The sequence below is a fragment of the Salarias fasciatus genome, chromosome 22, assembly GCF_902148845.1.
Source record: "Salarias fasciatus chromosome 22, fSalaFa1.1, whole genome shotgun sequence".
NCBI lineage: Eukaryota > Metazoa > Chordata > Actinopteri > Blenniiformes > Blenniidae > Salarias > Salarias fasciatus.
In genome coordinates, this window is record NC_043765.1 from 16,351,212 (window position 1) to 16,376,549 (window position 25,338).

Consider the following 25,338-nt stretch of genomic DNA (forward strand, 5'->3'; position numbering starts at 1 on the left):
GACGATGCAAACAAGACAATTCTCTGGTTAGGATTGAAACTAATTTCTTGTTTGTTTTTACAGAAAAAAAAGCTGTTGCACTTGGTGCTATATAAATACAACTGAAATGAATTGCATTCAATTAAATTCACGAGGGAACCCTCAACACCCATAAGATGTCCTCTGTGTGTTCTGTTACAGGCAGCCGTGGTCGTATAGAGGTTAGTACTCTGCGTTGTGGCCGCAGCAACCCCGGTTCGAATCCGGGCCACGGCAGTTTATTCAGTTTCGTGGTTGAAGTTTGCCAAATCAGATTGTTGACGTCAAGGTACTGAAAGAAATACAATTCCTTTGTCACTATCACAAAGACATGCAAAGAAATACAAGATCTCACCAATGCAGAGCAGCACCATCAATGTAGCGGACTTATCTTTCAGATTCGATTTGCGCTCCATGAAAAATGGCTTGAAAATGAGCAAATTTGTGTAGAACAAGATTCAGATTCAGACCTGTGACGTTAGGTAGTGTCGTCAAACACGTATTTTTTGTCATGAAGCGGTTTTGTACAGCTAATGACTTCTAATTTAGGAAAAACTTAGTGTGCCAATAAAATCATCAAAATGACTAGTAATCTACATATTGAGCTCTTCATCTTTCTGAATATGAATTAAATTTCGGCAGCCTTAGTAATCTATGAAGACGCTAAACCTTAAATTCTATTATTAAAACAACAACACTGCATTTTGTTTTTACCAGTTCAATTGATGATTTCCTCCAAGATTTTGGAATCAGCTTCCTATTATTGAGTGTACAATAAAGAAATAAAATGAAACTGACACATTGCATGCACTTGCAAGCAGATACCACCAGATGTCGACTTTGAATCAGCACTGAAAGTGGAGACGCACATTGAATAATCTGTAGCCCGAAGTAGAGAAGCACTGGTTTGAATGGAGGCGAGTTTTGATTTATAATTCAGCAGGCTTTGACTTGCAGGTCTTTGCCATGCAGATAGGATCATTAGCCTACATGAGTACATATACATAAGAGCAGAATTCAGTAGAAGTAGATCCCCATACACATGCATAGTAAGTGTGAAATCAAATATGCAACCAATTATAATTCTGGAATTGTAATTGTAGTCACTAAATAAGTAATTGAATAAATTAAAAAATGTTCTTACAAGTGATCACTAGAGAAACAAACAGCTTTACTGAATGCATTGCAGCATATTGGTGTTGAGAAGTTGAAAACCAGATTGTAATTATCAAAGCTACAATTATATATTATGTATAACTCACTAACTATAACACACACACAGTGTGTCTTACAGTAATGGTTGCATTATATAATTCAGACAGGGATGCCTGAACTGGCTGTGTCGGTAGGTAATCCATTTAGCATTTACATCTTACAATTCATGAATCCCTGTAGTCTCTCATGGAAGTTCATAAACACAACAAAAAGACCAGTGTTGTTGTCATACGCACAATGGTAATTGCAGGAATCAAACAGCTCCCCACATCTTCAAAAGGCTAGGGAATTATAATGATCTTGTGAAGTCCCATTTGAGAGGTGTAGTAATGCAGGATCATTGAGTTATTGATTGGCTGTCATCTCAGACTCTAATCACTATGTCTGAAGTAAAATCATTCATATGAATAGGATCCGATTAATGATGTTTAACCAGTTTCTGAGCACATTGTGCTGTTGAAATTGATTATGTAGCAGGTCAGGGTTCCTTACCTCACCATGTTTGTTTCTGCCAGATGACTGCATTGCAATTTCTACTCTTGGTTTGAAATAGCTGTAATTATTACCACTGCTTATAACAAATAAACTTTATTTGACAGTATAAGTTCCAAATGCTATGACCAGTTACATAAAATGACTTTAAATTTGTTGTCAAACTAAAACTTTTATTAAATACTCATTACTTTTTTTCAGTTTATTTTGAGGCAAGTGGTACTTTTTTGGAGTATTATGTATTACATACTGTTTGTAAACACACCAATTACTTGACTACATCTACACTACATGATTGTAAGGTGCTGGTGAGTAGGTCTGCAAAAATCATGAACTACAGCAAATTTCAAATCATTACTCTCAGTTATATTTGTTATATTTACAGACAAAAAGTTAGAATTCAAGAGGTTAGAATACTGTGGAGAAATCGGCCCAGATTTTGCAGGGCATGAATGTTTTCGATTAAAAAGTGTTCGGTTCAATACGGAGAAGACTGCAGACTTGACAACTGGCCAGACGACCCTCCATAGGACTGGTAAGCCATAAAAGTTCAGAGCTGAGGAGGCTGGCTGTTCAGAGACGGTCATATTTGACATTAATTTGATACACTCATAAATTTTAATCGATTGACACAACTGCAGGAGTGTTTCAGAAAAGTTAAAAAGTTTTTTAAGCTCCACTCTGAAAGTCATTTTCAGAAAGTTACATTTGCAGGGACGTAAACAGACACCCAAAATAGATCAAAAAGTTTGCCACTTTTTTCCTCCAGAAACATTGCTGCGTGAACAGGGCCCGTGTAGTGGGGGCCGCATGAAGTGACATTTTGGGTCCGGATTGGGCCCGCGGACCTTGAGTTTGACAACATGTAGTAACTTTTCTTGTCATTGAGTACGGACTCGCTGACTTTTTAACTATATACGTAGCATCGCCTCGTGAAAGATCCATTCATTGAACGGCTTGCTGTGCCGCGTGCCGTGTGCCCGGGGCCAGGCTCTCCTTCCCGCCTCCCCCCTCCTCCCTCCTCTCTCCTTTCTCCTCCCTCCCCGCAGCAGCCATATTGGAATGCTGGATGTGGAGAGGGGAAGCAGGAACAGGCGACGAGAGGGAGAGAGAAGTGGGGGGAGACACACACACACACACACACACACACACACTCACACACTCACTCACACTCACACACAGGAGCGAGAAGAAGAAGAAAAAAAAAGAAGCCCACTATCTGGCAACTACTTCCAGCTTTATAAGTGAAATAACGGATTAATTACCGCCTGTTCGGAGCTTCCCCCGCCGCTAAAGTCAAGTCAAAGCTGTCGACCGACACCTGGAGCGAGTCAGCGTGAGTGATGATGTGTTTTTGGGATTATTTCAGCCTAAAAAGAAATGACGGGATGCAGTCGCTCCTCCGCCTCGTCCTGGCTGCCGATAGCCATTTCCTCTCACATATTTCTATACGTTTTCGTTATTTACTCACTTTACATGACTGTCGACAAGTTATTTCGACTTAGAAAGCCCGCAACTGAGGCGTAGTTTTTTTTTTTTTTTTTGTGTGTGTGTGTAACTTGTCGCAATTGACCTACTGCCACCTAAACTAATCGCCTCAGTCACATGGAGTGAACGCGGAGTTGCGTTGAAATCTAATTTACGGTAAATAAGAGCGCCGGATTAACCCACATTTAGCTCTAAATATCTGCAGCAACTATTTGTTTTGCCGTCAGTGTCGCGGATTCAAGGCTGCTGTGTTGCCTTGATATTCCTCCCAGGCAAACTGAACAACCCCAAGTCCTCACTTTCTGCACTGCAAATACTCCAAATTAAAAAAATATCTGAATAGTTCTCAGTCAGAATATGTTACTAATCTTCATACAGTCACGCAGCAAGTTAGGTTTCAGTGATGTGTTTCATCAAATGAAGGTAATTTTCATTGTGAAAACATAAGAGACGTCTGCTTTTTTCCATGCAAACATTTGTTGAAAGAAAATTAGATTGATTCCTGCTTGGAGACGTAGCGGTTAGCACTCTCACAGCCTTGTGAGGGGGTCCTCAGATCGAGTCCAGGATGGTCTTCATGAGGACCATTCTGTGTGGAGTTTGCATGTTGTACCTGTGCATGCATGGATATTCTGATTGTTTTCTATAAACTCATAAAGCATGAGTTTGAGGACTGCAAATTGTTTTTAGGTCTCTCTCTCTCTCATCCATGGTCAGCTGAGATGAGCTCTAGCATTATGTGACCCTAATTTCCACAAATTGATCTAGAAGATGGATGCATGTTGAAAAGATAAGATACATAGCCCAAAGTCCGCTTCATTCATTGATGTTTTCGCTTGAGAAATGAATGTGACTTACAGTAAGTGTAATGAGATGTTTGGGCAGAAAGCGGGTCACTCTGGTCAAACATTTCTAAGTTTATTTGTGTACTGTACTGAATTTTGCCTGTATAACTTCAACATGCTACAGTAGATTGTATAAAATTTCTTTTATTCAACAAATGTGTTGACCAGCTGTTTTCCATAGTATGCTTTCAGTGTAAGTGATATATCTAGTTTTTGGATTTTTTTTTTTTTTTTTTTTTTTGCATCAGAGGACTAAACAGTGGACTCTCAGAACATCTTGATGCTTTCACTTATATACTTCATCTTTCTGTCCTCAATAACGTGACAGCATGTGGTTGTTGTTGCAGTTCATTCATCATTCTCTACTTGCTGGGGTTCATTTTACAGCTTTGTCCAAAACGATCCCTCATTGTAAAGCACTGTGAATTGCCTTGAGTCCGAGTGGCGCTATATAAATAAATCTGCCTTGCCTTGCCTCATTTAAACATTAAAAAAAAAAATCCTTAATCCCATCTTTTAAAGAAAATGCTTTTCAGGCTGAGGAGTTGAACATTACTGTGAAATGTGCTCGGCTTGCCTCTGCTTTACATTCCAGATGCAAGTAAATGCTAATGAATTGCAGTATCCTCAGGCCTCTGAGGCTTCGGCCCCAGCAGTACACTAATAGGAGCACATTTATATTACTACTTCTGAAGCATTGCTTCGCTGCATAGTAATCCGTCAACTATAAACTGTAACGAATTAATATGAATACAGTTTGCTGTTTCACTTGAATGAACTGAGGTGTTTGTGATTCATATTTGAGAAGAAAAATTTGGTGGGTGTGACAGAATAAAAAAAAAAATCCTTAGTGTTGTATACTGGCTGCTCTGATCAGAAGAAAGCCTTTGACAGGATGACATCCTGCAGTCACTACTTCCTACTCTGCTGCAAACTACAAAGTTTGAGCGCCTCGTGTAAAAGGTTTGGCTTGTTCTAAACCGTTACTTCCTGGAAGGATGTGACATGGACTAAATCTTCCTGGGGCTTCTTTTTTTTTATAGGTTTGAGAGAGTAAGTTGTGAATCGGCGTGCGAGGCCGTGCTTGCTAATGAGCTTACACAATTGATGAGCGGGTCTTATGTTCAACTCCAGATGGATTTGTTTAGCTTCTTTCGGGTGACTAAGCGCCACACCACATGAAGAGTGGACTCTGGTTACACGTTGTATTTACACGATTCGGTTCTTGTGGTTGTTTTTCCATTTCAAACAGGCGATGACACACAGGTGGGCTTGATACAAGGATGGTCTGATCTGAATAAATTGAAATTTATATCACACAATTGAACCTCCCTGTAACAAAGTGTGGTGTCTTCTCGACTGGAATCACTGAGACAGAAAGAACGTGATGATATCCATTATCTCAAGTCCAAACATGTTATTACATTCTGTATGCAAAGCTAGTGGAAAACAGTGCAGTTTTTCCTAAACGTCATGATATGCGGTACCTCAGAGAAATCCCTCGATAATGCACTCTACCTTAGCCTCGAAACTTTACATTCTGACAGACTTTTTCAGATAGATGCAAGCCGGTTTTAAGGCAGAACTGACAACAACACACCTTAACTGACTTTGCCTTTCTTATGGGTGGTTTACAGCAGGCTAATACAGGCGTGGCTGTAGAGTGTGTGGATGTGTGCGCGCCTGAGTGTGTGTGTGTATAAATTGCAGAGCAGTGCAGGAGGCCTGTATTTATAGAAACACTTGACTGCACTCGGAGATCTTACAGAAGCAGTCCACCACACTGCAGAAAACTCCACTCTCTTTTTATGTCCTGCAAGGTTTCCCTGTGATTTGATCCAGCTTTACGTGATCAAAATAGGAACTGGCTGTGTGTAGTAGTACTGTGTATTTGACTCAAGTTGCTTCTGTTGTAGTTTAGTGGTTGTGAAAAATGTTCTTTGAAAAAATCCACTTTAAATATTTTTGCCCTCTGAGAAGTACAGAAAATGTTTTAGTTCAAACGTTAGCATTATGAAGAAATGTGGAAGGTCACAGCCTGGTAAATGTCAATCCATTCGTCTTCTGTCTTGCTTTATCCAGTTTTTGGCTCTTGGACCGCAATCCCAGCTAACTGCAGGTCAAAACAGGACAAGCACTTACACACTTAAACTTCTGCTAAAATTTGGAATTGCCGTTTGACCTCAAATGCCAGTTTTCAATCTGTAGTTTAAATTGGTCTACCTGGTGAAAACTCATGCCCATCCAGGAAAAAAGACTGCAAGCTCAGACTCAAACCATGTGTTTTCTCACTGTGAGGTGATATAAGACCTCCGTGATGCCCTGCTATCAAACAGTATCATTTATATCACTTTTGCACTTTTGATTAATTTTTTAACACTAAACAATTAAAACCTGTCGAGAAAGGTGGTAACAAAGTCCTCAGCAAGCTTGACTCGTGACTTTAATTAATGATGGCAGGCATTGGAGGCCCGTTGTATGTGTTGAGGTATGCAGAAGTCCTGAATCAGAATGTGTGTGTGTCATGAGGACTTCGTGATGCATAATGAAATAATTTGAGGAGAAAAGCAGCAGTTCTCTGCTCATTTCTATGCAGTTTGAATGTTTCCTTCAGCAGAACTTGTCTCAGTTTACTGAGGCTGGAATCTCTCCCTACTTTTCACCTACTGTGTAAACATATGTTGCTGCTTGGACGTCTTAGCTGTTTTCTCACATCCTGCACGAATCTATGGTGGCTTTTTACAAACTCGCCTCAGGAAGGAAAGCACAAAAAAAATCATGAATGAACCCTTAAAATAAGTAACTGGTGCAGTGTGCTTTGTATGACTGACAGTGTTTATGTATCCGTGTGTGTGTGTGTGTGTGTGTGTGTGTGTGTGTGTGTGTGTGTGTGTGTGTGTGTGTGTGTGTGTGTGTGTGTGTGTGTGTGTTTGTGCTCAGCTTCTAAATTCAGCTTTTATTTTTGCTGCAACTTATTCCCCTGCATCCTGCATCCTGCCTCCTGCATGTGATTTCAGCTGTGGAGGAAGAGGAGCGTGTGCGTCGCCGCATGCGTTTGTGTGTATTTATGTATGGTGTGTTTTGGGGGGACAGTGGCTCACATGAACATCAGATTCCCCTTTGCTTCTTGATTAGTTGCATTCAGGAAGCAGACCCCACACCCCTCCATTCACACACACTTTCAGAGCACTTATTGTACATCCTTAAACATGCCGAGTCCCTCAGGAGCTCAGCGGAAAATGCCTTCTTCCTCTGCAGCAGCAGCACTTCTCCGACTTCTCACCAGACCTCTCAGAGTGTTGACATGTGTCTTGGTATATGTGCATGGGTGCTGCTTGTTTTCTGATGACCCAAGATAACTGATAAATTACCTATCAGTGTACTGTTTGTGTGGTGTGTGTGCATTCTTACCGTTACATATTTATCTGGCATTTTTTTACCTTTTAAAGTAGTGTGAAAATGTATTGAGCACATACTTAAAACAGACCTGCAACCAAAAACCCAGAATATATAAGATTCTTGATGGACTGAACAGCTTTTGTTTGAGCCTTAAATTCATTTTAATCCCAAAATTCAGGATTGCTGCACCATTAAGCCTTTTTACACTTGAATCAGTGTGTTTGTGTATGCCTGTTCAGTTGAAGCAGGTGGCTGTGTACTCTCTGATATTTAATTTGTTCTGTAACTGTGAGTATTAAATGTTTGCACGAATTAGGTGGAAGGAGGACAGTGTTGTTGGGTTTTCTCTAACACAGTCGTTTCTGGGCCGCCGTGCTGCAGTGCAGTGTGTGTTCTGTGTGAACTGAAAAGCTTGCTACAATGGCAGGATATGACATCATAGTTAATGACTATTCCCTCTTTGGAACACACACACACACACACACACACACACACACACACACACACACACACACACACACACACACACTAGATGCAGGCTACCTTTGGTCATGCAGGTCACAGTTGCAGCATATCATCTCATGATAAATGGAACTGCAATGATTCCCTTTGGTGTAAAGATGTGCGTGCGTGTGTGTGTGTGTGTACGCAAGAGACTTCCTATCCCGTCATCCCCAACTGAAATAACTCTTAACTAATGGTTCTGCGAGTGTCTGCGCTGCGGACTGTGTGTGGTGTGTGTGTGTTCTCCTGTTTGAGTGGACAGTCATTGTCATTACATTACAGTGAGTCACACGAGGGGAGAAAGAAAGAAGTAATTGTTGGGCTTTGTCGTATAGACCCAGCCAGAACAGAGAGAGATGTGGGAGGAGGAGAAATCTTGGTGGAGAAGGAAAGAAAGGGGAACATTTTCTGTTCATATACACGACTCCAGATAATATGTTATCCTTTTCAGGATGAGAACAAGCGTCTTCCATTATCTTCATCTGCAGGGTTTCTGATGTTCGAAGAAAGGAATTCCTCTTAATTGTCTCCTCCCTCCTGCTGTGCTTGTCCATTTGTTCAGCAGTCCTGCTTTTATGATTTTTTTTTAATGCATTTCAGACAGCACTTATTTGAGTTATGGAAATTGGAGATCAAGCTCATGTCACGCTGGTTGATGAAACAGTTTCAATCTGTAGGAATTGTGCCAGCTTGCTTTCTTGCTGAGACTTAAATTGTCAGATCAATGCTGCTTGTTCCATTTCACCTTAATTGTTGCTACTTGGTTTTTGTATTATAAAAACTGGATTCAGCTGTGAAATGATCACTGCGTTTACAAATTAAATAAAATCTTGCATTTTGCCTCGACAAAAACTGGACTTTCAAAGTACTTGTAAATCTAGTTTAGCCATTTTACACAATTTTTCCATTTTAGATGTTTTTTTTTTTAATATCCTTTCAGCTGTTTCAGCCTGTCCCTTTTTCCCTGAGACTTCTCTATTTGGTTTTCATCAAGGTTTATTCAGTCAAGGTTGGCTGAGCGAGCCATGGAGATGGGAACTCAATATTTACCACCTGAAGTGAAAGGAAGCGGGCAGATGACATGCTAGTCTATGACACATGCTTTAGGTAAAGACCTATTGAACCGTTCCTTTATTCAAATGTCACATTAGTCACCTCGAGCTGTGAGATAAGAGTCTTCAAAAGGTTGTCTGCTCTGCAACAGTCACATATACGTCAGCAGTGTTTATTTTAATGGTTCTTTTTGTCTAAGCCTCAGAAAGCCACAACAAAAAGGGCTAAACAGTCACATGTGGCTTTATAGCTGCAGGTTGCAGACCCCTCCTAGCTCATTGGAAAATCTTCCTCAGTTGTGGTCATTTTTTTCTTAGTTTATAGTTTCCAAGAGGCGAAACCTCGGCTGTGTTTACTGTTCAATTTTTATTTTGGACTGAGAGTAGAGCGGCAACTGGATTCTACCGACGACAAAACGAAACCATGGACTAAACGATGGCCAGATTTTGATCAAAAATTCGCTTTGGAATGTCACGGGGTGAGTCATAATGAAGCTGATTTTCTCTGACATGCATCCTAGGATGAAGGTCAAACTCCGTCGTATAGAACAGGGGGTTTCCTGGTCAGAGCCGCCAACGAAGAATTCAAATTTGCTGGAGTCAGGAGACACAGAACGAATAAGACCAACGCAGTCATCTGTGTCTGCTCAGCCAATCATATGACCTCATCTCCTCTCCAGATCCATGCTCAGCCACAGACGCAAAAACCCTGGTGTGCGCCCACACACACTCAGAAAGAAAGAAAAACGCACAGTCATAATAGATTAGAGGGAGAAGCGCGCAGCAATCAGCAGTGAAACACCTGGATGGGAGCCATAGGTATGACCTCACGCTCACGCAGGCTGCTGCGCTGCCGTGAAGCGGCGTGGCTGAGGTCAGAGGTGGGTATAATGCCACAGTGTCTGCCCGCGGGTCAGCGTGGATGTGTCTGCCTGTGTGATTAGTCACCAGCAGGCTCACTGCCGTAACAAAGGTTCATTGAAGAATTGTTTTCAGACCGTTTCTCTGTCTCGGACCCACTCTCTCTCTCTCGCTCTCTCTCTTTCTTTGTCTGTAGAATATGTCACTGTTTTGTAACTTTATCATGTAAACAGTGAGCAGATATCTGCTGTAGGTTGATTCTCAAGGTGTGACATGTTACGTGATCTTGCTGTGATCGATTACACTTTGATTGTGATCCGCTACAAAACAAACTTCACTGAACAAAAACCATTAACGTCTCTTTGTTTTTGTTAATGTAGTCCTAATTGACAATGTCTTTTACAAATAGGTTGCTACTTAAGTCAAACATCTGCTCAGTGACTACTCTGTGTTGCATAGTTTAAAAACATGTTTCCACTAGAGGGCGATGTTATAACACCGATTTGTGACAGAGAGTCAAGCATTGAGGGAGATATCAGGAAAGGGCTTTGATCTACCTTCTAAATGAGACCTAGAGTCAGGGCTCTGTGTGTGTGTGCGTATGTGTGTGTGTGTGACATCTTGGCCTACTAATCCATTGGCCCATTAATCTTCTTTACTCCTGAGTAACTCTGTTCTTGCCCGTCTGCCTATGTGCTGACTTTTGCATGTGTGAGAGGAAAACCTTGACTGTGAGACGGCTCGTTCATCTCCTCAGCCCAGGATCCGATCTGCTCATTAAACCGAGATATGAAATGAGGAATCGGCTGTAACTAATATAAATGTCAACTATCTGAGCACACTTAGCAGTCATAGAGATAAGAGCTTTAAAGAGAGGATGTCTGTCTTTTGGCAACTCTGAAATGCTCCATAAGCATCAAAATGTGTTTGACTCTTGTTAGAATTAGTCAGTGATGCCATAAACTCTTGAAATCATACACTTTAGTTTTGAAATTCAAATAGGATTAAATATATATTAAAAAAAACACTAGTGGAAGTATCTTTTCAGAAAGTTACTTTTATTTTGATTTCCCAGCTTTCAGGATATTTTTGCCAACATTTTGGCCTCAAGTCGCTGTTTGTAATGTGAGGAAATTAATTTGTAGTTTTGGAGAGGTGCCAAAGTGAATCACAAATGGCCAGCGCGTTCTCCTCTAAGGACCAAACCTAATCATGCATTTACTTAATTGCTAAATCACTTCTAACCGTGTGTAGAACTAACACCTGAAATGTTGACGTTACAAATGTTCCAGAAAATACTGGGAAGTATGTTTGTGGTGGGTGCTTTGACTACAGTTCAGATTTGTGAAGTCAGTTTATTGACTCACTGTTGTTCTCTGCGTGTCACGCCTTTCTTTTCTCTTGGAAGAAGACGGATGGTTTCTGTTGGGACGGCGTGGAGTTGGGAACATCACATTATGGCTGATTGAGGAGCGCCTCAGGGGGGCATTTGTTTCACTGGGGCAGAATGGCTTAAGGCAACCCACACCCACACGTAATGTTTAAATAACGCACACTTATCTCCCCACTCATTATGGAATTCCCAGTCTGTCTGTAGCCTCTTGAATTTCTTTCCCTGGTTCTATTATCCCACTACCCCCTCTTATTTAACACTTCTCTTGTCCATCTTCCTCTCCTCTCCTCTTGCAGTTGTTGCATCATTTCTTTCCATCTCCTACTCATGTATTTTTCCCCCCGTATGTGCTTTGCTTCTGCCTCATGTACATCTGGCCTCCTCCCTCCCTCCCCCCTTCATCACTCTCTTGGGGGACAAAGACACACCTCCCCCCTCCCCTCCTGCCCCTTCCTCCTTTTCAGTCTTTTGGCTACGCCCCCCACCCCCACCCCCTTCCACGACCACGGGCTTCCTACTGCTCCCACCCTCCCACTTCCTTTTTTTTTTTTACTCTACTCCCACTACTCGTGCTGCCCTGTGTTTGTGTATATGTGTGTGTCGGGGTGGAAGCGGTAGTTGTACTGGAGGGAAGAGCAGCAGCAGCAGCAGCAGGAGGAGGCTGGGCTGGAAGCTTAAGTCCACATTAGCCATCATAACTGAGTTGACTGGCCAGAGACCACAGAAGCTCAGGATTTGGGGTTTTCCCAATTTAGCCGTCTCTCAGAGGAGGATTAGACTTGACTTCTCTCCTCTCCTCTCCTCTTCTGACTGGAGCTGTAAATGGAAGGACTATACCATGGTAAGGCATTGATCATGTTGTTGTGTGCACATTCTGGTGGTTTGCATGTGAGTTAAATCATGCCATCAATGGAGCACATTTGTTATCTCTTCATGAAGATGGCCAATTGAATTACTGTGGATTTCTGTGTGCAGTTAATGTGCCTGCAATCCTTGTAAATGTATATTTATTGGTCGTGAAAGAAGAAACCTTTCACAAGTGTAATTTACAAAATAATAGTATTTCAAAAGTGTTTATTGCAAAACAAAGATGGAATTTGTTAATATACAGTGTTGATGGTGGCAAATTTGTAAATCATACGTACTCCAGTACTTACAGCAGTCCAGAAACAAGGAAATATAGTCCATGGGAGTTTACAGTTTGTTTATTTTTTGATGTTGTGTGAACATTTAATATTGACCATTTCAACACCAATTACATGAGTGACTGAATCCAGCATGATAGTATGACTTCATTTAGTTGAAAAAATATTTAAGATGAGTGAACTGTAAATTCTAGCTACCTGCAGCCTCCTTGGTCCTCACAGTTGAAGCTGGTTTCTGTGTTGCTCACCATCTTCTGTCTCACTCGTGTCATGAAGGGCCATGCTTTTCTGGATTTGCGCGATTGTATGTAGGAGGCTTCAACTTCACGTGTGCACGTGCGCTTGAGGGGTTACTGCTGTGTGTGTGGACGTGCATGTGGGCGTGCAAATGTGTGGGAGCTGCTTCATGCGGGGCAGAGACGTGCGTGTCAAATCAGTGGGATGTCTTTGGATACAAAAGAGTGTATCCTGATGTAGTGTTGCCCATGTGACTGTGTGTAGGTGTCGGTTTGTTGTTTGCACATGTGAGCGAGTGCACATGTGTGGGTGTCTATGTCGTGTGCACACGCGGGCAGGTACTGAGTTCCACCTGCAGCAATTTGTTCGGAGGCGAGACGCATATTTCATGGTGTGTGAATGTCTTGATCTTGACTCATAATGTGTGGAAGTTTGTTGAACAAGGGGAGCTGCTGGGAGCGCCCTCACCTTCACAGATGCACACAGTCACATGCTTTCAGGGCACCATATGTTTACCTTCATCACAGTCAAGCAAGACAGCTGACGCTCCTGTTGATGTAAAGTTCATCCAGTGATTGCCAGGTGAAAGAATTAGTCTGTTCAGAATTAGTCGACTTCAAGAAATCATTTTGACAGGTTTAAATTATATGCGTTCCGCCCTTTCTGCTCAGTTGATTATACATATTAGTATGCATTAGCATGGTTTAGTGTGGCTCATCTGAATTCCACTAATGGAGCAGCTTGCAGTGCCTCAAGAGTTGAATTTTTTTTGCCGATCGGCTGTAAGAGATCAGTTTTGGCCTTGTTAAGCAGCTCCCCAGTCGACTCTCATGCAAAATACAGGAAGTAGTCAATATTTAATGTCGCATTTGATTTTCTACTTGCATAAAAAACATGTTTTCATTTGACAAGCGAGTGTAAATATATATGCTCCGGCCCACACACTTGAGGCTTAACTCACTCTTTAATTGATTATTTTGGGCTTCGCATTTTGGCTCGCCTGTTTTAACACGCTCCCACCCCCTTTAAAAGGAAAACTCATTAAAGTCATTTAAAAATGATTCAAAAGCTTGCGTTATCTCACCAGTTCATCCGTCCTAAATCTGTAGAGTTGAATTATACATAGCGTATCTGGTCCGAGTGTGATATTACATTAACATGCTTGACGCTCCAGTAAACCAGTTAGCTTTATCAGTGCACCTGAACGATGCACCCTCGAGTGGATGTGTGCGCTTTTGCAGATAAATGTGTATGAGCAGTCATGCGTTTGCATGACCTTATTATGTTGCATGCTTGTAGTGCTTATCTGGTGTGTGTGCGTGTGTGTGTGTGTGTTGCATGGGGATGGTTTTCCATGTATGTGCAATGCATTTCATTTAGCATGTGACAGCTTTGAATTATTGCTTGATGTTTATCTCAATGTGAATAATGCCACAAGGAAATACCCATATGCTTCTGCTGGAGTATTTTTTTTTTTCCTATTTCAATAAAGGCTCACTTTGTCCAGATTTTCCCTTCAACTTCAGACATAAACAGCTGACCCGTCGTGCACGATATGAGAATTTCCATTTCACTTTTATGTGGGCGCATCATGGGTCAGTGCCGAATCAAGACTGCACTTAAATTCTATGGAAAGTTCTTGACAAGGGCAAAAGCTGTTGGATGAGCAAGATTCTGTATATTAGTGTTTGTGTGTGTGTTTGTGTGTGCATGTGCACGTGCACGTGCATGTGCGTGCATGCATGACTGGCAGGTGTGATTGGTGCCTCCAGCTTTAATGTTGTTGCACCGTAAGACTACACGCTCCAGTAACACCCCATTGTCCACAGGCATACACGCACGCACACACACACACACACACACACACACACACACACACACACACACACACACACACACACACACACACACACACACACACAAGCATGGTTTGCCAGCTCAGCTTGAAGGTTAACCATTAGGCACAGACCAACGAGGCAGAACAGCTGACTGCTCTCCTCAGGTTAACTCATTTAATTCTTGCAGGAGAAGTGTTTTATTTTCGGTGGGAAAAGAACATCTGCCTCTTTTCTCCCTCAGCTGCCTTCATCCATCACTGTTGCGTTGTGCTGCACAGTTTCGTCCGTCTCGCTGTTGTGACGGCTGCCCGGGATTATTCATGCCGTACCACCCCGACAAATAAGAAAACATTACTGCAGATAGATCTGAAATGACCGGTAAAGCCAGATAAAGCCAAATTGAACATTATTTAAAAGGTTGCTTCAATCTGACAACTGAAATTTGTAAGTGAGCCAAATGTCGGCCAAATTCGCACTAGGATCCATGTGAACGTCTCTGTTTTAGAGTTGTAATTGTAATCACTGTTTACCCTCTGACCTCACTCAGACTGGATCTGACTTAAGCACTGATCTAAGACCAGCAATGTAGACATCGCTGCACAGCAGACTCTCCTGATTGTTTTAATTACAGTCACTGAAACACTGGTTAACTTTCAATTATACACAATCTTAAAACATGGAGACAGTCATGGGGTGTGTGTCTGTACTTTTTGGCATATTTGTCTGCAAAGTCTACAAAGTCTATCTGTCTACACAACATTTTGAATCCATACTTTAATCTGAGTGCAGTTGTGTTCCGTCTTTAGGCAGCTCTGCTCGTGTCTTCCACTGAAGCACAGCTTGAGGAGCAGGTGTTTTGGGCCACACGCCAGCTGACAATATGTTCGCTGTGTGTGTGTTTCTGTGTATACAGCACACACTGGTATGTAATTAGCACTGTGCTAACACTCTGACGTCATGTGTCACTGACCTGATATTCAAATCAGTAATGTGCTCCATAAATCACAAATCAAAAATGGGAGAGAAGAGATTTTTTTTTTTTTTTCCCCCCAGCTCTTCAGGTGATGTCTCATCTTTTTTTCTCTGACATGAAAAGCACACACTCTCCGCTGGTTTTCTTTCCAGACTCGTCATTGCCAGCAGGGCTTCATAACACTTAACCGGCCCTGCTCTCTTCCCACAGAGACAGACGGAGACGGAGTGCAGCTCTTAGAGCGTCCAGCAGACAGATGGTGTCTGTCGGGTTCAGGTCCATCTAGATGTCATTACAGGCACTTTAGGACCGAGTCTGTCATCGTGAACTGGTGCAGATCTGTTTTACTGCGGTGCATTTCAGCTGGTCAGGATAGGGGTTAAAGTATTTATTGTAAAGGCTGTATTTGGTTTGACTGACCAAAATAAGGATACATGCAGCAGAGGAAATTGAATTAACTTAATGTTCTTTGAAATTAGGTAAAATGAGTTAAATGTAGAGGGTGATGTCAGGGTTCTACAATAAAGGTTGTAGATTCCAGTCAGGATGCTATTTAAGATGATTATTGAAACGTAAACAAATTCTGTCTGAAGCTGATTTATTTATTTATTTATTTATTTTCCGACTTTTTGGCATTATAATTAAATACATGAAACAATCAAGCTTAGATGACTGTGATAGGTGTGCATCAGAAATGGGAAAAGTCTCTATAGTTTGTGCTTCTCCTTCCTCAGATGACAGTCAAACTCTTCCACTGACATCTTTACTGATGCTGTGAACTGGCTGCCATTGATTTTCAGCTGTTGTATTAGCTGGTGGAGGCCCTCTGCTTTCTCTCTGCCTTAAAAGAAGGGATATTTGCTGCTCTCTATCAAAGTTAGTCCAAATGTCTCATTATGTAATTGTTGATGTGAAAACTGATTTTATGCAATAATTTTACAAAAGGCAGATGTTTTGGGTTTGACTGTTCTCTCAGAAACCTTTTCACAATGTCCTTTGCTTACTACCCAAAGTGAAGTTCACAATGTTGCTTTGCAGTTTTAATGACTTGTGGACCTTATTGGAGCTCCTGTTTGGAGGGTTTCAAAATAACATGATGAAAAGAAATAAGGAAGCTGTTGCTCATTTGGTGTCTTCCAGTCCCTGAGTTCACCCTGGCCATGTGTTGCAGAGCAGCCATCACTTGATGTCCGATTCTATTTGTGAATGGGGCAACATGAACGATCATGCAAACTGCACTAAAAGGCAGTTTGAAAGTAAAGACCTTTACCAGCCGTATGTGTCATTTATCAAAAAAAAGAAACAAAATGTTTATATGTACCCTTTAAAATGTGAGAGACCTTTTGATGTCTTTCACACCATCGCTCCCATGCACAGACACAAACTGTCGTATCCTGGTGTCGTGTTGCACACCATCTATCGATAATGCACACACACATGAGTCACCTTGATGGCATTTCCGTTCGGAGTGTGTATTTTTTTGTTTTACCATTACATCATCTGAGTTGACAATCCCGCTGTCATTTCACCGTGTGTGTGTGTGTGTGTGTGCGCGCATGCATCAGGGTGTCTAAAGTACTGAGGCACTTATCTTTCAGACCTCCTCCTGCAGCCTGCCCTATCAGTGCAGTATCTTGGTGTCAAGTTCCCATAATGTTGGTCCCGGGCTTCCTGTGGGGCTCAGGAGCTGCAGGGTTGATGTTCAGTCCCACACCGGTCATCACTTTCATTATCATTTTCTGTCTAATAAGTTATTTTGTATTTTAAATAATGCTAAACTTTACAAATTGTAGTTTAGAAACAATTCTGAACATTGTGTCTGGGAAATTGCTGAACCCTGTCACACTGTGCTTGTACTATTCCTGCCGACCAATGAGAGCTTTTGACGTAATCCTGAAACATAAAGAGATTTGAGAGACTTTAAAGATTGTGTCCATTCCTCAACATTTTCCAGAGTGTCTTTGTAACGCCCTCGCTTCTTCCACATGTTTCCCCACTCCAGCTCTTTCTCGCCATCATTTCAACTCACCACCACTGTGGCTAAATTACATAACAATGGACTATTGATAAATCAGATAGTCAATATCCATGTGAAAAGCAGTCCTGTGCACGTGAAAACAGAATATTGATTGATTTGTAATCTATTTAACTTGATGGTTATTGTAGCGTCAAGCACCACATCCCCCCTCTGCTGTGATTTACATCCAGTAACCGAACTGCCCACACCTGCTGTATGATTTAATGCTACTGAACTTCACTTTATGTGTTTATGTTCTGGGTCTGACTCAATAATTTCTTTGTTTGCTTGCTGTCGCATAAATCCCACAAGCACTGCTAATACTGTTATTTCTCAATTTGTCTTTCAGATATTTCCAGGATTGCCTACTACACAGGTGAGTAGCTGACCAAACACCAGCAAACACAATCTCCCTCACTCAGCTGCTTCACAGTGAAGAAAGGTCATTCGTGGCCTCGGGAAAAGCTGAATGAAATAAACCCAACCGAAGGCTCATTTAATTGCTTTCATTGAGTTCATTATACGTGTTTTTTTTCCTAGAAGCCAAATAGTTATTATCCTATAATTACCGTTAAATATGCTGCAGTGCAATGTAAATATTGGCATTGATGCAACTTTTTGTGAGAAAAATAAAGGTTGCGATCACAGTTTCTGATCTCCAAAGGATGCTGGAAATAAGCCACATCAGCGTATTTTTAAAAACAGAAAACAATAACAGACCGCATGAGGACTGTTCATTTGTGCGTCTTTGTGATCTCTTTAATGAAGCCAGAAGTGGAACTGTGACTGAATACCGTCTTCACACTGATAACAGACGCAAAATATGCTCCAGTGACATGTCTCAGTATGTTGCCAGCAACCCGAGGGTGTAAAATATTTCTCCTTAACAGAGACGAATGTGAAATGGCACAGTGCCCTGAACACATACGTTCCATTTGCAAAGATGAATGAAGTCAGAAGTGTGCGCCGTTGAAGCCTTGCAGATTGGTGTAATGCGTGTCCACAGCTACGCGATGGGCTGCCTTGTCACGTTTTAAATCTCCAGTTATCGTCCAGATGAATAAATTAATTAGATGGCGTTTTAATCAGATTAGGTCCGTGTTTTAACACACCAAATGTGGCACCAGAATCAGAGTATCAATACTGAGCGGGAAGAACAATCCCTGTTAGAGCTGTGAGGATGACAATAAAGAACAATGAGGTGGAATGAGAGCATGTTTTTAACATAATGCAATCGCTTATTGTTTCATTTTCGCTTCTGTGGAATACATTCTTTTTTTCTCTCTGATAGTTTGGCAATATTGTGCTTTCACCACTACTTGAAAGTTTAAATTTGATTACGGTCACTTGAAATCCTAATTTCAACACTATTCCTCATATTTTCACTGTTGCTCTCCCCCTTCAACTTTGCTAATGAAACGCTGCATCTGAAATGTTGTTGCAGTCTTGAGCCTGTCGGAAAATACATTGATTATCATCACATAAAGCAACAATTTACATGTTTGCCATGAACAAAACTACATTTGTATTACACAAAACCCATTAATCTCCACTACAGTGTACTGGAACAAGCACATTGATTAGACAATTAGGCTTCAAAGTGGCTCTCACAGATCTGAGGTTTACCTGCTGCGTTTGAATTTTGTTTGCATTTAACAGGGAGTGAGGATTGCGCTTCTCGCTCATGATGAAATAATTACATGTTCATAAACACGGCATGAATTAGTGAGCGGGAGAGAGACTCTGGCTCGCTCCCAAAAGAGCTCTTCCCATTCACGGTGACATCCGGCCGCCTGACAAAAGGCTTTCAATGGTCCCTGCATGTGTGTCACACACACACACACACACACACACACACACACACACACACACACACACTCTACAAAGCCTCCTGCTCTCTCCAGATTTTCATAACAATGGCTAAATGCCTTAGATGGAGCACAAATTAAAGGAAAAAAAAATACACACGCATGCAGTTGTGCACAAACACAGTTACACATACAGTCACGCACACACAGAATAACTTCTCAGTTGACTATACTCTGAAAGCACAAGCTAACTTTTCGAATTTTGATTTCTCATTTTCACTTCCTGTTTCCGTTTGACAGATGGCACTCTTCACCTTGTAGCCGTAACTCTCAGCGTTACGAATCGCTGGATCGCGAGATACCATACTGTTGTGTGTTGATACTTTACAACAATTTCACACACTAAAAATCTGCGAGTTTTCCCTTTGTATCAGATTGATTCTGTCGTAGTGAATGAATTTCAAGTATTTGTCTCGGTCTTGTATTCCAATCAGTTAGCTAATCGTTCACCCCGGAGCTGGGTTCAGGGTTTAATTGTGCGATTGTGTACGTTATCCTGCACTGCTGCTGTCCCGTCGCAGTTTAGTACCTGATTGTCAGTCTACCGTAGGAAAATGGCCTCGTTTAATGCCAGCTGTGTTTGTTCTGTTCTGAGGGAAGCGATGGAGATTCAGTTTTGACTTCATGTGAGAAAGGACGGTTTCTGTTCTGTTCTGACTTTGTGTGTTTCCTCTTCTCCCTCCTCCCCCTGAAAAGAAGAAGTTCGGTCAGAAAACTATTGTTTTGAGATCATTTCTTCTTGACCAAATGTTTACTATAGATGATATGAGCAAAATATGAGCTTATAAACATCATGGAAATACAAGCACTTGCTTATGAATTTTGAACCTTCTTGGTATACATCCATAAAACCAGCTAAAATACAACAAACTCAAAACCAGCCCATCTCTGGAGCCTAACAGTACACAAGTAACAAACAAGGACGATAAAAAAAAGAAGATTCCCATGTTTCGAGATGACAATTGACACATTGTAACATGGGCTGATATCTTGAAGAGTTTATTATTTGAGTAGAAGTGACGCAGTGTTTGGCACCATAGCTGAAGAATCCCTCCGTCAGTCTGCCCGTCCATCTGCCCGTGTGTTCGCCGCCCCCTCACCCGCTTCGTCCAGCTCAAAGTGCTGGGATGCTGTTGGCCAGTCCACTTCCACAATCATTCATACGTTTGTTTTCAATGGTGAAGTGACAATTGTGTGTAAGAATAAGATACAAATGAAAAAAGAAGGCCGTCCCCGTTTTCATTCAGCTTTTGCAAATAGGAATTTATTCCGAAGTGTTTTTATCTCGCTCAGCACAGTACTTAGAAACCGACGAAGTCAGTGAAACCTCTCCTCTTGGCCCAACGGAGGCTGTTCTGATCAGCTTGGTAAGCGGAGTGGGCGGGGCCTTGGTTGAATAGAAGGGACAGGATTAGCATATTAATGTGTGAAGCTCCTCCCACTCCACTCCTGAGCTCACGCCTGCACTCCCCACTCAACTTTCTTTCTGCTGTGCTGCCGTGTCCTCATTTTCCTCCCTTTCACTCTGAAACACTGGTTGCATTTCTTCCTCTCACTTTCATTTTCCCAAAAGAAGGAGGTGTCTGTGTTTGTTTCCTGTCGAGCGCAGTTCTTGTCTCTCCTGCTGTCACCGCCGGCTGACTGAAGGCCTTCTGGATCGGCGCTGGGAGTTTGCCTTTCAAACTTTTGTTGGAGGAGGACTCCTCTCCCCGGCGCAGGAGACTCCACCGGGTGAAATAACCCAAATTCCCTCCTGAGCGACAGTTGCCCGACACTTCCACGGCAACTCTGTAGCTACGGAGTGCAGGCATGGGGCAGAAATCGGGCAAAAAACAAACAGTGTGTTGTCATCAGAGAGGGGCTGCTGAGGAGTAATTCAGCACTGCAGAGAAAAGAAGAGGCGGAGAGAAGTTTGTGGATAAAAGTAACGCTTCGTCTCGGGGGATCTTTTTTATCTTGTGCAACTTTGGATAACAGGAAAAGCTGACGAGGGCGAGCCTTGGAAAAGAAAAAAAGGGATCTCTTTAAAAGACGCATTTTAATAAAAACAGTTTTATCTCTGAGATGTGTTTATGGAGGGATTTTCAAGCTGCATGTGAACTCTGAGCAGAGCGAAGCGTCACTGGATTTCTACTGTTGTCCTCGTGGAAGTTATGTTAGCAAACAGACTTTGGCAGCAGTTGGACTGAAGATTGCCACATTTCTCGACGGGACGCGAACCAGTGTGTGGATTATGTGAGCGTTCCCTTGAAATCTGTTGATTCCTCCTCGCGTGTTTATTTATTTGACGTTGGAGTGTGATGCGCGGTCGTGAAGCTGCAGGCTGTCTGGCTGAACTCGGTGCGGACAGACAGCGGTCGGGACAGACATGTGTTTCCATGGCGACAAGTGGCTGTAGCCCATTCCCTATGTGTTGGGACAGAGGTATGAATGAAATCTTCTTTGCACACACACACACACACTGACATCTGACTCCATGGGAACCGAGTTGTTATATACAAAGCTACTAATGCTCTGCAGAGGTTTTGTGTGTGTGTGTGTGAAGATTTGTTAAAATAAAACCTATTATTTTGAAAACATAAGTTTGGCGCACACATTCATCTTTGTTTAAAACATCCTTCAACAACTCTCCGGTCTTTTCTGCTGAGTTGTGCTTGTGTGCACGCTCCCTCTCCTGCGCTCAGGTATAATTACCTGCAAGAACATATCCATTTCCCTTTAATGGGCTGGAGGCTCAGGAAGAAAGAGGAGCAGAGAAACGGATTGTGAAAGAGATCTCAGTATCTCCCTGCAGTATCATGACACACTCACAAAGAGAAGGAAGTTCTCTCTGGGTATATCCAGATAAAGTTGCAACGAAATTCAAGGAAGTTTTCCAACGAAAGAAACCTCTTCTCTGGAAAAAAAAAAAACCAGGCAGCCCGCGGTGCACTGTCTTCTGTGTTAAAGGCACGGTGTTCTCAGAGTGAGCCTTGATGCTTCTTCTGCCTTCTCTCCCATGTCTTTTTGCTCTTTGTTGGTTTTCTTTTTTAATTAATAAATAAATAAGTAACACGGGTGAAGAATAAACATTTGCTGTAGCCCTGAAATGTAAATAATCACTGCAGTAAACCGACAACATCTAATCATCAGATGAACGATAACAAAGCAGAGTTCCAGAAATATATACATTTATTTTTAATCGATTGCCTCAATGATAAAACTGTTCTCTTCAGTATCAGGATTTTGTTGATTTGGAAAACCACTGTGGCATTTTTTTTTTTGGTTTGTTTTCCACAGTCAGTTCTCCTAAGCAGTTATTCTACAGGGTAATTGTACAAATTACCAAAGATTATATATATCCACCTTGAACGTTCATTTTCTGTGTTGATGTTCTGAATGAGGACACAATTTTGAGAATAAGAAATTTTCTTCTAGACATTTTATCTTTTATGGGAATTTTTTTTTTTTTACTAAAACATTGAGATCAAAACATACTTTTTGAAAATGTCTCCCAGCCACTTTTGTAGTGGTTGTAGAATAATGTTTTTGTGATTGTGGTTTGTCCCAGCTGAAGATTTTGAAGTGTTGTGATGATCAATTACTGAGCAAAAGAATAGTCTGGTCAAGTTTCTCTGTAGGAAAGCATTTGGAGTAAATAGTTGAGCTCTGCAGTCCAATAAGAAGTAATGAGCAAATTGTATTAAGGCGACAGAACTATAGTTTTCAAAGACATTGACGTATTTTCTTTCATAATGAGATAAATATGATTAAAGAGTTGCTCAGAGAAGATTAACTTGTGATTTGCCCTTTTTCTCCTCTGCTCCACAGAATATGACAGACACCTAGCAGCGGCGGTGTCAGCAGGGAAAAACATGGCGACGGCCTACCTGGACCCCAACCTGAACCATGCCCTCTTGGAAGGAGCCAAGTCGCGGCTGAGCGCGGGGGGAACGGACCGGACCATGGCTGGCTCCATGGACAGGGTCCTGAAAGTCTTCCATCCGTTCGAGACCAACACCGAAGACAGCTTGTGGTCTTCCAATATCAGATATGGAGACGCCACTGATGTCCGGGTAAGAAGTCTCTCCTGAACCCTGTCCCAGCATGTCGCCGTTCCCGTCCTGAATTCGTTTTGACGGTGAATGAATTATGCCGTTTGTCCACAGCTTCAGATCCTCGCTGCCCACTCTGCTAAAGTACTCTCAGCACAATGACAATATTTTGCTTACAAATACATTTAACCTCAGGGCGCCACTTCTGCGTGTGTGTGTGTGTTCCCCAGCAGGTTTACTTAGCAGTGTGCTTTCAGACGCACCGCCATTACGCAGAGAAGTACCTTGCCCCGCTCAAATTTTAGTGGTCACCCAGGATATGTCACAGCAAATCTGCTCTCCCCTCCTCGCCTCCGTGTTCATCACTCTCCTCTTTAGTATCTGGGTCAGACCCCCCAGCATTTTGCATAGCAACACACATGCTTCTCTGAGCATTATTGTGAGTGTGTGTGTGTGTAAGATGTCAACTTGTTTGGGTGGGAACGTCAAGTGAAATCTCTCGATGTCACCTACACGTTTTCTGAATAACACAAGAATGCACTCATTGACCTCATGCAAAAGGCCAGATGCAAGACTGTGATCTTTTTTTTTTCTTTTTTTTTTTTTAACTGAATTTCCTTTTTGTATTTCATGGAATCCAAGCTACCATTCCATTCATGTGGGTCCATCTCAGCTACCAACAGTAGTGGATAAATTTGTAGTTTATAGTTGGTCACCACAGAGGAAATACAGCTTTATGTGCCTGTAACAGTTTTTCACTTTTTTGTCTGCAGGGCATCATCCAGAAGATTTTGGACATTCACAAAGTCCGCTGGACGTCCTGTTTTGGCCTGCGTCTCAGAAACTGCCAGTCCAGAGACCAGGTGCACTGGCTCCACCCGGATTTGGGCGTGTCCCACGTCAGAGAGAAGTATGAGCAAGTCCGGCCGAACGAGGAGTGGAGGTAAGAGGAGATGAGCGTCTGTGCGTTTTGCATTTTATCAAATATTTAGCAGTTTTCAACAGTCAGTGCTTTCAAGATATATTTAAAAACAGTTCCTCTCTGCTGAAGACCCCTCCTCCATGAACCCCATGCCTAGCTCTGAACTTTAGCTTTGCTCACACAGGACTGTGAAATGAAGCAGCTGTGTGTGGGGCTTTAACAGGTTTAGTTTTTAATGAAGTTGTCTATAGCGATCCCATTGGTCCTCTGTTAGACTGCGACCTACCCCCCCTACAATGGCTCCAGGCTCCCCCAAGGGACTGCGCCCCTCACTTTGGGAACCTCTGATTCAGTGAAAAAGCCCCTCTGTTCTCTGTGCTGTTTACAAACACTTTGCGCAGCTGTTCAGTGTAATACCCCTTTAAGGGCAGATAGCAGAAGCAGCAGCCCCCCTGTGCTTTCTACAGAAATGGTATTGTCTAGAAAAGTGGTTTTCAAAGCGTCCGACCCTGAGGGCAAGGAAAATTCAGCAAGAAAAATCTTAAAAATGTCAAATTGAACAGTCACACTTTCCTGAATTCTCACAAATACGATACCAGAAGCACCCATCTCCTGTTTCAACTCACCGGTTTCCTCCTGGATTGTGTGGCTCACAGACCCAATGTGGTTATTTGCCCAGTGAAAGCCAAAACCTTTGAGAAGGTGTCATAATGAAGAGCGTTTAATGTGTACAATGATTGTAAAAACTATTTCCAACATGTACATCCATATATTTGACCGTGCATCATAATAAGTTTTGACCTTGTGTAGTTTTTATACTTGAATCTCTTCAACCCAGGTTTGCTGTATTCAACTCTATGCTGCGTGATGCAGTGACTTTCTGTGATAAATCCAGTAAAAAGTAACTGAATAGACACTTCAGAGGATGCACAGGTTACTAGACTTTTATTTGTCATCTCTAAATTGATAAAAGTAAACTTCTCCAAACTCAAAAAGGTAAAAAAAACAAAACAAAACAGTACAGTCTCTTCATCTTA

At 42.0% G+C, this 25,338-nt stretch overlaps 1 protein-coding gene and 1 non-coding gene across 9 annotated transcripts in view; both read left to right on the forward strand.

Annotated features, from left to right (window-relative positions):
• The first annotated feature begins 183 nt into the window (after positions 1 to 183).
• trnah-gug (transfer RNA histidin (anticodon GUG)) lies at positions 184 to 255 on the forward strand. The gene has a single exon. It is a non-coding gene; the product is annotated as a tRNA-His (tRNA).
• Positions 256 to 2,846: 2,591 nt separating this feature from the next.
• Positions 2,847 to 25,338, forward strand: part of LOC115409018 (focal adhesion kinase 1-like) — a 48,756-nt gene continuing 26,264 nt past the window's right edge. For 3 of the 8 annotated variants that reach the window (XM_030119969.1, XM_030119975.1, XM_030119976.1), the window contains exons 1-3: positions 20,738 to 21,769; positions 23,156 to 23,400; positions 24,153 to 24,322. In XM_030119969.1, the coding sequence (XP_029975829.1) occupies positions 21,646 to 21,769; positions 23,156 to 23,400; positions 24,153 to 24,322 (539 nt within the window). In that variant the 5' untranslated portion in view covers positions 20,738 to 21,645. Of the gene's footprint in view, positions 3,062 to 11,901; positions 12,109 to 17,826; positions 17,854 to 20,736; positions 21,770 to 23,155; positions 23,401 to 24,152; positions 24,323 to 25,338 lie in introns of those variants that run through there. The other 5 variants (XM_030119970.1, XM_030119971.1, XM_030119973.1 and 2 more) reach the window with 4 other exon arrangements.